The 14,116-nt window shown below is 36.8% G+C and overlaps 1 protein-coding gene across 6 annotated transcripts in view; it reads right to left on the reverse strand.

Moving 5' to 3' along the window:
• Positions 1–14,116, reverse strand: part of KHDRBS2 (KH RNA binding domain containing, signal transduction associated 2) — a 491,072-nt gene that overhangs the window by 60,795 nt on the left and 416,161 nt on the right. For 4 of the 6 annotated variants that reach the window (XR_013999024.1, XR_013999025.1, XM_081140336.1 and 1 more), the window contains exon 8: positions 3,655–3,713. The exons of 1 other annotated variant lie outside the window; for it this stretch is intronic. Coding sequence is in view for 3 of the 5 variants with exons in the window: in XM_081140336.1 (XP_080996462.1) it covers positions 3,655–3,713 (59 nt within the window). In the remaining 2 variants the exon portion in view is untranslated. Of the gene's footprint in view, positions 1–2,529; positions 2,590–3,654; positions 3,714–14,116 lie in introns of all 6 variants that reach the window. One more of the 6 variants, XM_081140339.1, reaches the window with a different exon arrangement.

Below are 14,116 nucleotides of genomic sequence, written 5' to 3' on the forward strand. Positions count from 1 at the left end.
AGGAGTATCCCTTTTTGACCGAGCATATTGTTAGTTCTGATATCACATGTGAAAATATTTTAAACTCTGCATTTTGTCAAGTTACAATCTTAATGATTAAGAAATGAAAGAAAATCTATCTTCTTTTTTTATGATAGAAAAATCTTAAAGGAATATTTATAAAGCAGTCTAAATGGAGATGCACATGGTTTACATTTTGGAATAAATATTGTTGATGAAAAGATTGTGAACAAGTCATTAAAGATAAACTATAAAAGGGATAAGTTGTGTTCTCTTTTAAAATAAAACATGTATCATGATGATAAAAATTGGTAAAATGTATAACAAAATGTAAAGAATGAATAACTATAGTAGTGTAATTTAGGGTGATTTAAATTTCCTTCTTTTTGGACCTCAGTTTTCTTATACTGTATGTGGATAATTTATGCAGTAAGAAAATAAATAACTTATATTTGTTTTTAAAAAAATATATCTTTATTGATTTCAGAGAGAGGAAGGGAGAGGGGGAGAGAGAGAGAAACATCAGTGATGAGAGAGTCATTGATCGGCTGCCTTCTGCACGCCCCCGACTGGGGATGGAGCCTACAACCCGGGCATGTGCCCTGACCGGGAATCGAACCACGGTCTCCTGGATCCCAGGCCGGTGCTCAACCGCTGAGCCACATCTGGCTGGGCAATAACTTATTTTTTAGGTTAACCAGATTTATGTATCTACTTAGATTTCTAAACACCTGTGGCAAAAATAACTCTTACAAAATAAAATTAATTCACATCTGGGTCATTTAAAACTTAAGTGCTTTTGTTCAGAGTTCCCTGACCCTATTCTGTTGCCCAGCGTTTAGCACAGATGGGTCACAGTGAGCCCAGAGGATTATGGGCATTGTGATGAGTTTGGGCTGTTGGAATCCTAGCATGTGAGCAACCTCCTTCCTCAGCATAAAAAAAGCAAAACCACCCCCCAAAACCAATGTTAAGACCCGTGGGGTATGGAGGCGACCCTAGATCTCCTGACCATGGTGCCTGCATTTCCGGTAGGTCTGAGAAGCAAGTTCATATTTACACACTTTCCCTATTGCCGTAGATGGTAGTAACATGTGAAGAATAAAGAGGGTAAATATATGGTGACGGAAGGAGATTTGCTCTAGGTGGTAACCACGCAGTGCAATATACTGACGGCATATTATAGAATTGTACATTTGAAACCCATATAATTTTATTAAGCAACATCACCCTAATAAATTTAATAAAAAATAAAATATAAAGAATTTAGAAATAGAAACCTCATCTCCCATTCCCAGCTACCCAGTATGTATCTACTCCATCCCTGCCATTGGTTTTAGTGTGTGTAGTGCTGTAAAGTTCATAGGTGTGATTTTTCTCAAGTTGATGTGACAAGTGTAAAAAATAAGTGTATTTTGCAAATGAAATGTCATTTTTAAAAAGTGATTCACAAATAATGTCTTCTTCTGAAGACATTATTCAGAACAATCTCCTGAAGCTTACATGCTCACGTGAACAATTACCTGAAGCTTCAGGAGATTGTTCACTGCAGTATGCCCAAGATTGGGAACCATGGCTTACGTGTGTTAGCCATTAAATACATATTCAAGAGTAATGTTCTCTGACCTTCTATAGAACTACCACTTCCATGGCTTATAATGTGGCAGAATTTTTTACATGTAGCCATGTTTCTCAACAGTAGACAGTAGAACCTAGCGAAGGACAATGTCTACCGTGTATTCTTAGAGCTTAACAATACTCATGTGCACTGAACCGAAGTTGAATGACTTAAAGAAAGGCCTTATTCATTTATCATCCCCAGTAGCTAATCTTACGAGGCATGTGGCTTGACTCTCATTTGATTAAGAATGTGCTGGAACCATGGAGATATACTTTTTGTTGTGCTGAGCTCAGAGAATGCTGCAGTGTTAGGCGGGACTGCCTTAGGGTGCTAGGCAATCTCTCAGCTCAAGCCTGGCTGGCCCATGGATGTGGGGATGGCCTGGTTTTGGGATGTGATTGCTCTTATTAAAGATCAGATGATGCCAATGAGTGAAAAATATACAGAGAACAAAATTTAAGCTGTACTTTCTGTGGCAGCTCACCAGCTGGGCTGGATCTATGCAAACTTGTCCATCACCTATTATATCTGTGAAATAATTTCTGAAAATATCTTTAAGTTGTTTTGGAGCCTATCCCTATCTCTCAGAGCAGCGAGAGATTAGGTCCATGTGACTGATGCTGGAGGAGCTGGAGTCTGGGAAAGAGTGAGCCTGGTACTCATTTTATGCTAATTCTTTGTTTTTTCCTGTGGAATACTTCATGCCCTAAGCCTTAGTTTCTCATCTGTAAAAAGCAGATGACAATGTGACTATGTACCCTGCAGGATACTAATGGGGATTGGTTATATAGATATACGTATAATGTGTAATGAGGATTATCTCCTAATCCTCATTAGGCACTGCTTAGCACAGAGCTATAATAGGTACCCCATGTGTGGGAGCAGCAATTAATTAATAGCATTCTTACCATTGATGAGAATATAAAAACAGAAGTTGACTTAACCTCTGTGGTTCAGTTTCCTCATTACTAAATGGAGATAAAAATACTTATTACAATTTATTATAAAGAAATACATGAGAATAAATATATAAGTAACCTTTCCCAGACTCCAGCTCCTCCAGCTTATGAATGGCAATCATTGTAGTGTTGGTTTACTTTTACGCCCCTATTTTTCCACTCAGCCTAGTGATATTCCAGTGAGAGAAATGAGTTGATTTGATGACTGTGAGTCCAAGGAGGGTGTAATTCCTCCTTTCCTCCCGTGTCTGGACTGTCCAAACTCCATCCTGATGAAGCACTACACCTTCATCATGTGGAGCCCCACACAGGGAACATACATCATCTCCTTTACTGCTTCGCATAAATAGGAGCAGAGTGGCCCTTGCATTATTTTAATACAAATCTGGAACTGGAAACACTTTCCAGTGTTTTTCAAGGTGGTCATCTGTTGATGCTGCAGATGTATTTTAAGAAAGCAGCAACTACCCTTTAAAGTGATGTACTATATTTATGTATTTCACAGGCATTGGGCAAAAATCTTACTGAATTGAATTACAATTAATTTTAAGTGTTATGTATCTTAATTAAGCAATGCATTTTTTGAAATTAATTTTATAGGCTAATATACTTATTGAATATTAATTCTTATGAGCCAAGCATTTTAAGAACAACACACACTATATTAAATAATTTGAAAGGTATGATATCTGCCCTTAAAAGTTTTAAAAATATTTTAACTGTATATTACTCTGATGAAATTTGTGAAAGCAGGAAAGACACATGATTACTATCAAATCAATGAGTCAGACAATGGACGCAGTGAAACATATAAAACACTATTCAGAACGCTCACTGTGGCTGTTGAAAATGATCTATGATTGTGAATAATTGCTTTTGAAATATTGATCAAAATTGATCTGTCCAATTTTCTGGCACTGGCTCTGTACGTCAAATCTCACCCTGGAATTACATAAATCAATTGAGTCTGGACTTCTGTAAGAACTGGGGGGGAGAAAGATAGAAGTAATTTCTGAGTTGTCAGTGGCTGATGGATGTTCTGATTTCACAGTTTTAGTAAAGAAAAGGTCTTACCGTAGCTGTCATAGGCATCCTCACTTACTCCATGACCGTAGTCATAGTATTCAGGCACACTGCAACAGATTTAGACAGCAATCAATGTTACTGTAATCAGGAGGGATCAACCCAGAAATTCATATGGAATTTGAAAGCAAAATGTGTGCTAAACTAGTATCCCAGGAACCTGTAGGCATAAAACACAATCTTAAAGAAATAGGAAGAAAAGTACAGGTTATTGACAAGGAGTGCTACAATTTTCTCATGCCACCTCAATGCTTCTTTAGCTCTTTCAATTTATAAATAAAATTTCCCTAAAATACAAGTATAATTTTCAAAATTTGTCCAAGAGGAGAGTTATAAAAGGCCTATTTCCAAGAAAAGGTGCTATGTAAGATGACAATCTGGTCAATAGTGTATGGCTTTTAATGCTGTTACCCTAAAAAAATATGCATCAATTTCATCTTCATTTCCAAACACTGAAATTATATTTATACTCCCCTTTCGCCCTTCCACAGCATGTCCATGCAGTTCTCAAAGATATAAGCTGTTTCTTTTTACTTAACATTTTGCTAGACGCTTCTCCATTTCAGTAACTGAGAAAAAGTTCTTCCTCCATTTCTTACTGAAGTTACTTAGCCTTCCCCCACCCCAACTGTCATCATTTTGTCCTACGGGAGCAGTTTCCCCCATTAAGGCATCATTCCTATTAGCATCCAAGCATTTGACATATCTTCCATCCTCAAAAAGCTCTCATTTTACCCCGAGATCTCCTTCGAGTAATTACCTTTTTCTCTTCCCCTGTACAGAAAGATTGCCTGAAAAGTGGTGATTCATTCACTCTTCCTCACTACCTCTCCTTTCATATGGTTTTGAAGACATTCCGGTCAGGCTGTTTTCTCCACTGAAACAGCTCTTGTCAACATCTTGACATTTTTAAATCCAATGGTCAAGACTAGGTCCTCATTTTACCTTAGAGCCATTTAACACAGCTGATCACTTTCTGCTCCTTCAAACACTTCAATTGCTTCTGTGATGTTCTTTCTCTTGGATCTCCTTAGTTCACTTCACTTCCTTGTCTTCTCCACCAGCACCTTTCTATTTTCCCACCACTTAATCCTGAAGACGACTGGGGCTCATTTATTAGATTTATTTATTTATTTTTGCTATTGATACTCCATAGGCAGTCTTATCTCTTCTTATGGCTTTAAACCGTCTCTACTCTGATGATCTCCAAGTTTTGTGCCTAGCCTTGGCACCTCCCCTTGACTCTGGTCTAACATAACCAGTCACCTTCTGTACATTTACATTTGGATGTCAAATTTAACATATCCAAATATAAAAATTTGCCCTGGCTGCTGTGGCTCAGTTGATTCAGCATCAACCTATGATCTAGGAGATCGAGGTTCAATTCCTGGTCAGGGCACATGCCTGGGTTTTGGCCTTGGTCCCTGGTAGGGGGCATTCAGGAAGCAACTGATTGATGTTTCTCTCTCACATTGATGTTTCTCTCTCTCTCTCTTCTTCTCTCTAAAATCAATAAAAAAGTATTTGATATACTTTCCCACTCAGATTTGCTCCTTTTGTACTCTTCCCATTTTTATAAATGACACCTTAATTAGTGTTACTCATGCTGAAAAACTGTGGAGTCTTTTCCTTTTCTCTCACATCTAATGCTTAATCCAACAGCAAATTCTTTCACTCCTACTTGCAAAATATATCCAGAGTTTAAACATGTCTAAACATCTCCACAGATATGAATGTGGTTGGTTGCACCACCTCACTTAAACAAATACAATATCCTTCTAACTGGTCTCTGTGCTCTGCTTCCTCAGTTTCAATTTTCTGCATAGCAGTCAAGGTAATTCTTATAGAGGCAAATTAGATCATATTAATTCTCTACTCAAAACCTATCAATAGCTTCCCAAATTCTTTAGAAAAAAATGTAAAAATCTTATCTTGCCTACACATTGGCCCCCTAGTAGGTCTCAGACCTACCTCTCCTCCTTTCCCCTTTTCTCACTCTGCTCAGGGCACTTTAGCCTCCTAGCTGAACATGACAAACACAACACCGTCTCAGCACCCTTTCATCTGTTATCCCACCACCTGGTACACACTGTTCCTAAATATTCAGTTGTCTCTTCTCTTATTCTTTCAGAACTCATTCAAATGTCTTTTATGAAAGGTTTCTCTCACTAATCTATTTAAGCTAGAATTCACTCATCCTTACCTTGCTTTGTTTATCTTAACGTTTATCAATCACTACTCTACAGATTATATAACCAAACACACTTGTTTATTCCCTTGTTTGCCTGTTCCCCACCTGTAGAATGTAACAGTTTCCTGGGATAGAATCTGGTCTCTCCTTAGCTCACTTGCTCTTATTGTTCCAGGTGGATTGGTCTAGAGCAATGCTTGGCACATGATAGCTGCTCAATGAATATTTGTGGAATAAAAGACTAGATTGCTCATAGGAAGATTAAGGAAGATTAGATAGCATTTACATGAGTAGCCTAAGGCAACCAAGTTATACTTTTTAAAAATAATATACAAAAGATGGAAATTATTTTAATTGAGCTTAGTTATTGAATAATGAATGCATTTTTTTATTTACTTAGGGATTTATTAATATTTATAATACACTGTATTTTAACTTCAAATAAGCTCCATTTAAATTCTTCTGCCTAAATCTTATATATTAATTTATCAGCTATCTCAAGATTACAAATTTCTTTTTAGTGTATAAAAGTGTGGCAAAGAAATGGCTTTATATCAAATATCAAGTTGTATAAGAGCTGAGGGTGGGTGATAGATGCCGAAGGGTTAGGGTAAAAGGAAAGAAGAAAAGTCTAAAATTATGTGGTTGTCATTTCTTTCAAGGCAATTTCATAGGTCTCATTACATTAAATACTTGATATTTCATCAATAGTAACTAAAGAGAAGCAAAAAAAGAAAAAAAAAAGGAACAGTCAATATATTAGAGATGAAGAGAGATGTTTGGCCATTTTTTTGTTCTGGGAGGTAACTGATAATGCAAAGATTATGTGGCTCAGCCTTCATTGCCCAGGATATCTATATACAAACTACCTAGGAAAAAAATGTATGACAGTATGGTTTCTTCCCATCTTTCTAATGACTTGAGATTGTAGAAATCTAAGGCTATTGGCTAGTGGCTGGGTGTTTATCTCTTCTTTCACATGCTTTTTAAAATTTTTATTGTTGACACTACTACAGATGTTCCCCATACCTCCCCCCAACATGCTTATCTTAATAAAAATGATGCAACCCAATGGAGAACCCTCATTTATGTGTAGCACATTCCTGAAAATTGTTACATTGATTCCCTGGATGACAAGAAGTGGCAGCCCTGAGAATATGCTTTAACAGGCAGCATTTCCCATTTAGAGAAATGAAAGAAGAATGGGACTGTGCTGGAAGTTCCTCCCTGCCTTCCTCACAATTGATCATTTTCTGTGACTAAGCCTGATTATGCTTCCCAAAGTGTGTTATATGAAGACCAGTAGCCCCCCAAATCTATCATGTGATATTCCTATGTTTCTCATTAGTTTTCAATTTTAATTTTAATTGATGAACACAAGAGAAGGGGGGAAAAAGAACAGCAGTGAGAGAGACCATGACACAGAAGCTGCAGTTATTGTCTATCATAAATTACATATACACACTAAGAGGGAATTTGAAGTCTAAAAGGGGGAAAGTGGAACATATAAGACATTTGTGAAATAATGGATAATGCAAAATCATGGAAAATAATGATAATGGACCCTGCCAGAGTGAATACCTTTGCTTATCCAAATATTACTTCTCATTTCTTCTGTAAGAGAATATTTTAGGTGGACAAAAAATACACCCCCAACCACCCTTGCAGCTGTATGTACCCTTGTGACTAAGTCAGGAAACATGGGATATGCACAGAAGTGAGGGTGGCAACCTTGAGGCCATTTCTAATTGAAGAACAAGCCCCTCAGGGGGTAGAGTGCATTCAAAGTGACCACCTAGCGTCTACCGTGCAAAGAAAGGCAATGCCTTAGGAGGTCATGGCCTGCAGTATAGGAGGAACTTGTCTCTAACTGATCACACTGGAACAGACTTACTCTAAACCACTGCCTACCTCACTGAACATTAAATCTCATTGTTACGATTCAGTTGAATTTTGAAATCGGTCTGTAGAAGTGCGAACTGCCATTAAAATCCCCAAACATGAGGGATTAGCTTAAAGGCAGGGTAAAGGTGCAAGGAAAAAATGCTGTAAGATAGAAAGCTGATGAGCATGGTTATGCCATTGCCAGTGAAAACTTGGATGTCAGAGTACAGGCTTGTTTATACTTTGCCACTATAGGGGGGAAAATTGGACAGATTCTGTTAGTGATCCTTGGGGCTTTTAGGAAGGTTTACAAAAGAAGTAAGCTCACATAAGAATGAATCATTTTTCTAGAGGAAACAAAAGTGAATAGAACTTTGCTAAGGGAAGTTATCTCTGTCTGATTTATGTGTTAGTTTTATCATTTAAAATGGGAATGGGCTCTCCCAGCCAGAATGGCTCAGTTGCTTGGAGCATTGTCCTGTGGACCAAAAGGTTTCCAGTTTGATTCCAGATTCCCAGTCAGGGCACATACCTGGGTTGTGGGTTCAGTCTCTGGTTAGGGTGCATATGGGAGACAGCCAATCAATGTTTATCTCTTACATCAATGTTTCTCTCTCTCTCCCCACCTTTCTCCCCCTTCCTCTCTCTAAGCATGTCCTCGCATAAGGATTAAAAAATAAATAAAATGGGAGCAGGTTCATAACTTTGGGGCTTAATGGGACTGGGGAAATAAACTGTTTTTATATTCTAATAGCAAGGGATAATGAATGTTGCTCAGAGATGCCCTCATATCTTCCCATTAGACTATGAGCAATCCTTAGGTCCCCAAACATGCACCAGAAAGAAGCATGCTGCAAAAATTGTGAAGTCCTCGGTGGGCCATTGCTCTTCTTTACTCCATTCACTTACAGCCATAGATAAGACCATTTATTCATTGAGATAAGGAAGAGCCCTCCAGTAAATCAAGGGAAATTTCCAGAAAAGAGAACCTAGGCTGCCAGATGCACTAATCAGAAAACTTATTTCAATGCTGTTGTTTAGGTGTCATTTAATCTCTGCTTGGCAGTATTTTGTAATTATTTCCTGTGGAGCCTTTGGTGTTTCCCCAAAGAAGTTCCTATTGTAGTTATTCTGTCCCTTTTTCACCATTTATATTGGGTATTTTATAAGAGGAAGAGGGCAGGAAAGATAATTTATTGTTTTATAGGTCACCAGACTTCAAAGAACAGTATCAAGACCCTATGGAGAGGTCTGCATATTTTCCAGAGAGTCTGTATTTTGAGCTGGTTGCAGATATTGAAACTGAATTTGGATTTTCTCTGTTGGACAGAAGGTAGGTGTCTTTCTTTGTTTATTTGTTTGTTTGTTTAATGAGAAGAAGGGTATCACTCATGTTTGGATGACTAGAGCTAGAAGTTGGGCCATAGAAGACTTCTAGTTGTTCCCCCTCTAAAATCCATTTGTCTTTTATTCCACAGAGAGACTGACCTTCTCAAGACTACATTTTCTAGTCTTCCTTACGTTTGAGAGAGGCCATGTGCACAGTGATGTGTACAAATCCTTCGTGATTTGCATAAACATAAATTCCTTGTCCTCTGCTTCTTTTCAACCTTCATGTAATTGCCTGGAAGTGCCAAGATTATAGCCACTTTGGAAGTCTAATGTTAATGATGGAGCAATGGACTGAATCTTTGTGTCCCCCAAAATTCATATGGTGAAATATCAACCCCAACGTGATGGTATTAGGAGGTGGGCTTTTGGAAGGTAATTATATCTAAGGGTGATGTTCTCATAAATAGGATTAGTGCTCTTACAAAAGGGGACCCCAGAGAGCTCTCTAGTTCTTTTGGTTTGAATCACAGTTACAATTATGGAGGTATTAATTAAAATTATTACAATTATTGGGGATTTGGAACTTAATTAATTTAGTGGTTATAGCCGACATAATTTCTCTAGGAATTTATATATGCCATCAGCATGTAACATGCTGGCTGCATTGCGATATCTAATTATTATTGGTAAAATTCTACAAAACAATTTTGACATCAAGGCTTTATACACTAATAAATATTTGTAAAAATTAATAAGTAAGTAAGTGGAGTAAAGGAGTCAGAAAAAATATCAGATTAATTCATTAATGGTCAAATGTAAAACTAGATGAAAATTAGAGATGAAAAATTTCAAGTTTTTATTTTATTTTTAAATTTAGGAGCATTTACCCTAAATAGACTCTGCTAGCTTACTAAGACAACTAATTCAATGGAAATGATGATAAGATAAAAAATTATGGTGAAATTTGGTTTCTAAAGAGGCAAATAATATCTTCACCACCATTAAACCATTTTTGCAAGCAAGTTCTTAGTGAGCCTACCTGTGACATAGTGACACATTTCTATAGTGCTTCACAATCTAGCAGCTGGTGTTCATGCTCCTGGCAGGAGCAACCACACTGATGGTGGAGCAACCTTGCTCAGAAGTCACTGAGACTAACCAAGCTTGTAAATGAAAAGTTTCTGACATCCAATTGTTAGAAATACTGTCAGTAATACAAATGATAACATTGCTTTATAAGATGTGTTCATTATAATCAAACCAGTTAAACTGGTATAATGAGAAAATAATAAAAGATGCATTTTTTAAAAAACAGCACTTTAATATTTCAACTGTTTACTTGGAAGACTATAAAACTTAAGTCAGAGATAATTTACAAATTTACAAATACACCACAGCTGGTGTGGCCCTCATATGATCAGAGCCTTGACATTCAGTTTCCAGTTTCTTTTGGTTTGTGCCATGTTGCCCTTCCTTTCAGCCTCTTCCTGATTCTTGACTAAGCTGAAGATTTGTGTGCATGAAAATGGAAATAGATACGGGCGAGATGCCACGAAAGCTTCATTATTTTCAGCATGAAGAAAAGTAAGAAATAGAAAATAACATTTTAGATGAATGGATAAAGGGACTTGATATGAAAGATTTATAGCAGTCCAACTATTTTTAGCTCTTAAGAGGGCGCTCTTAAAATTTGTTCTCTTGAGCATTGATGCTGAAACCTTGTTAGACTGTGCAGTTACACTGCGTTTCCTGAAATACCTGTCAAATAAGGATACATTTTCAGCCCAGCTTCCATCCTCAAATTGCAAATGGTGTTTTTTTTTATATCCATTTATATGATGCTCAAATCTTTCTATTAAATTTCATAAAGCTCCATAAAAGTACTACTTACAAAGCTGTAAACCTAGTGTGTAGACCAATGAGAGCAACATACAGGTACATGTATCAGTTCTCAGCACCAGCCTTCCTCAGTGTCATTCAGGGCATTAACTAAGCATTGTTGGGATGGAGAGATGGGAGACTTCACCAAATAGCTCAAGGCAACACAGCTTTCTCCCACATCACATTACTGTGGTGTTACCTGCTAATTCTGTTATACCTGGGTCTTCCCTGGGGACATCTCCTGTTATTTCCAGCACTAAGGGTGAAGTGCACCAACATTGGATCAACCATATTGTTGATTTTTATGTTGTTACATTGAAAAATGGGACTTATTTGCACATAGTTTTATTTTTTAAATGATTTAAAAAAATTATTTTCTTTTGTTTGTCCCTTCTAGAACAAATCCTAGCTTCCCACAGAAACCAGCTGCATGTATCTCTCCTCACTACCTCTCCCAACTAATCTTTCACTTTCTTTATTCCTGACTATGCAAAATTAATGGTATAATACTCACAAAACAAAATAAAACCAAACCAGAAAACCTAGTAGCTACATATAGGTACATTATTTTGTAAAACATTAAAAGTCAAATAGGCAGGAATAAAAAAGCCCTCATAGAAATTATAGTGCATTAGAAAAGCCATTAAACAAGTGATAAGAAATGATTCATTATTATTATTATTTATTATTATTATTTAATTCATCAAATGAAACCCTGAAAGGGAAGAAGAAATAATTACCCGGGTAAATGGAGTGAAGACTTACAGGCAGTGTTCAGAAGCAGGAAAAGGCATGGCCAAGGGATTAGTTTAAGTGAGAGAGGCTTAACCTTGTACCTTGAGAAGGACACAGGGGCCACATCTCGAAGGACCTTGTTTTAGTCATGGTAAGGAGTTTGAATCTTTTTTTTTTTTTTTAATAAGGTAGGCTTTTTTTTTTTTTTTTTAAATATATCTTTATTGATTTCAGAGAGAGGAAAGGAGAGGGAGAGAGAGAGATGGAAACATCAATGATGGGAGAGTCATTGATCGAGCCCGCAACCCGGGCATGTGCCCTGACCGGGAATTGAACCCCGATCGCCTGGATCCTAGGTCAATGCTCAACCGCTGAGCCATGCCCAGCCGCGCAGGAGTTTGAATCTTATCTTAAGAGGCACTGAAGACAATGAAGGATTTAAGAAAGGGACAGACATAACTGTATTTTGGCTTAAAACAAACCCCCCTGTTAGCGATGTCTTTTTTCTCTGTTGCTATATCATCAGCACCTGGCAGAACTTCAAGCATATAGTAGGTACTCAACAAATATTTATTGAATAAATGAATGGATAAGCATATGCCTGAAGAATGACTATTTCTCTACATAATTGCTTTCTCCTTTGTGTTTTTACATCTCTATTTCCTCTATATCCGTGAGCTTGGACTTTTTGTTAAATTAAAACATGCATGAGAAAATTTGCCTGTTAGGATAAATTATTTGTGAACATAAATCATAATTATTTCATTTCATTAGATGCCACATTTAAGATCTTCAGTTTGAACTGCTAAATGTCCCTTCCTGCACATCTTTGCAGAGATTAAAAGGCAATTAAAAAAAATAGAATAATTCTGGTTAACTTCATTTAGCAGTTCAGCAAAGTATTTTGGAAGATTTGGTGGATATTGAGAGCAATACCTAAATTAAGTCTGATATTTTGGAGGCCCAGACTCAAACGTGTAAATTATAAAGAAGCGTGATTTGCTTAAATTTTTGGCTCATGTTTTAATATCATCTGCAGTAAATTAAATGTTATTAAATTAAATTAAGTGTTATTTTCTTATTGGCTTAAACCTTCTTCCCACTCCTTCAACCCTTCTACCACCTGAATTTTAGAATTGAAAATTTAAATGGGAAGGGGCCTTAAACAAGAAATTGAAATGTCTCTTTAAAATTCTTCTCCTTCCTCTCACCTCACAGAAGCAATAATAGCTGTAATAGCCATACAAACGTATATCTAATAGGTTTCCAGCACTTAATATAGGCCAAACATGGCTAAGAGCTTTACATACCTTGTCCTATTTAATCATCCCTACAATTTTTGAGTTGGTATTAGGCAAAGTACAGAAGAGGAAATCTATGTTTAGCTGCTTAAGTACTTGTCCTAAGCTATGCAGCCCTTCTGTGGTGAATCTAGGATTTGAACCTTGATGTATCTGATGACAGAACTCACATGGACATTTTTAATTGGCTTGTTTGTTGTTTTTTTGTTGAGTTGTATACGTTCTTTATAAATTTTGGATACTAACCCCTTATCAGATATATCATTAATGAATATGTACTCCTACTCAGTGGGTTGACTTTTAATTTTGTTGATGGTTTCCTTTATGGCAGCATGGATGGACCTGGACAGTATTATGCTTAGTGAAATAAGCCACTCAGAGAAAGACAAATACCATATGATTTCACTTATATGTGGAAACTAATGAATAAAATAAACAAACAAAATACACACACTTATAGATACAGAGAACAGACTGGCAGCTGTCAGAGGGGAGGGAGGATGGGAAGTTGGATTGAAAAAGTGAAGAAAATAAGAGAAAAACCCTCATAGATATAGATAACAGTATGGTGATTACCAGAGGAAAAGGGTAGTGGGTGGAGGTAAAAGAAGGTAAAGAGGGGATAAATAGTGATGGAAAGAGACTTGACTTTGGGTGGTGAACACACAGTACAATATACAGAGGATGCATTATAGAATTGTACACTTGAATCCTATATTAATCAATGCCATTCCAATAAATTCAATAAAAATTAAAAAAAAAACCCTTCACATGAACAATTTATCATTCATCTAGTCCATCATATGTATTCAAACAATCACTGTCAACTTTATCTGTATAATACCAGACAAAAATATGGGAACTAATTTATTTAAAGTGAGTATGAGCTTGGGCTAATTGTGATTAGAAAGGTCAGAGGAACTGTGAGCTCCCTCTACATTTACCTACTCTCTCCCTTCTCAGATAATTCCAGCTACCATCAAGAACAAGGGCCTATCCCAAGAACACAAAATTCTCTGTACTGTCTCATCCTCTTAATTATTTCCTCCTTTAGGAAACTTTCTCAGATTCCAGATAACCCTACAATGTGTTTTGACAATGCTACATATCTCCCACATATAGCACTGTC

This window comes from Miniopterus schreibersii (genome assembly GCF_964146895.1).
Source record: "Miniopterus schreibersii genome assembly, chromosome: 6".
In the NCBI taxonomy this organism is placed as follows: domain Eukaryota; kingdom Metazoa; phylum Chordata; class Mammalia; order Chiroptera; family Miniopteridae; genus Miniopterus; species Miniopterus schreibersii.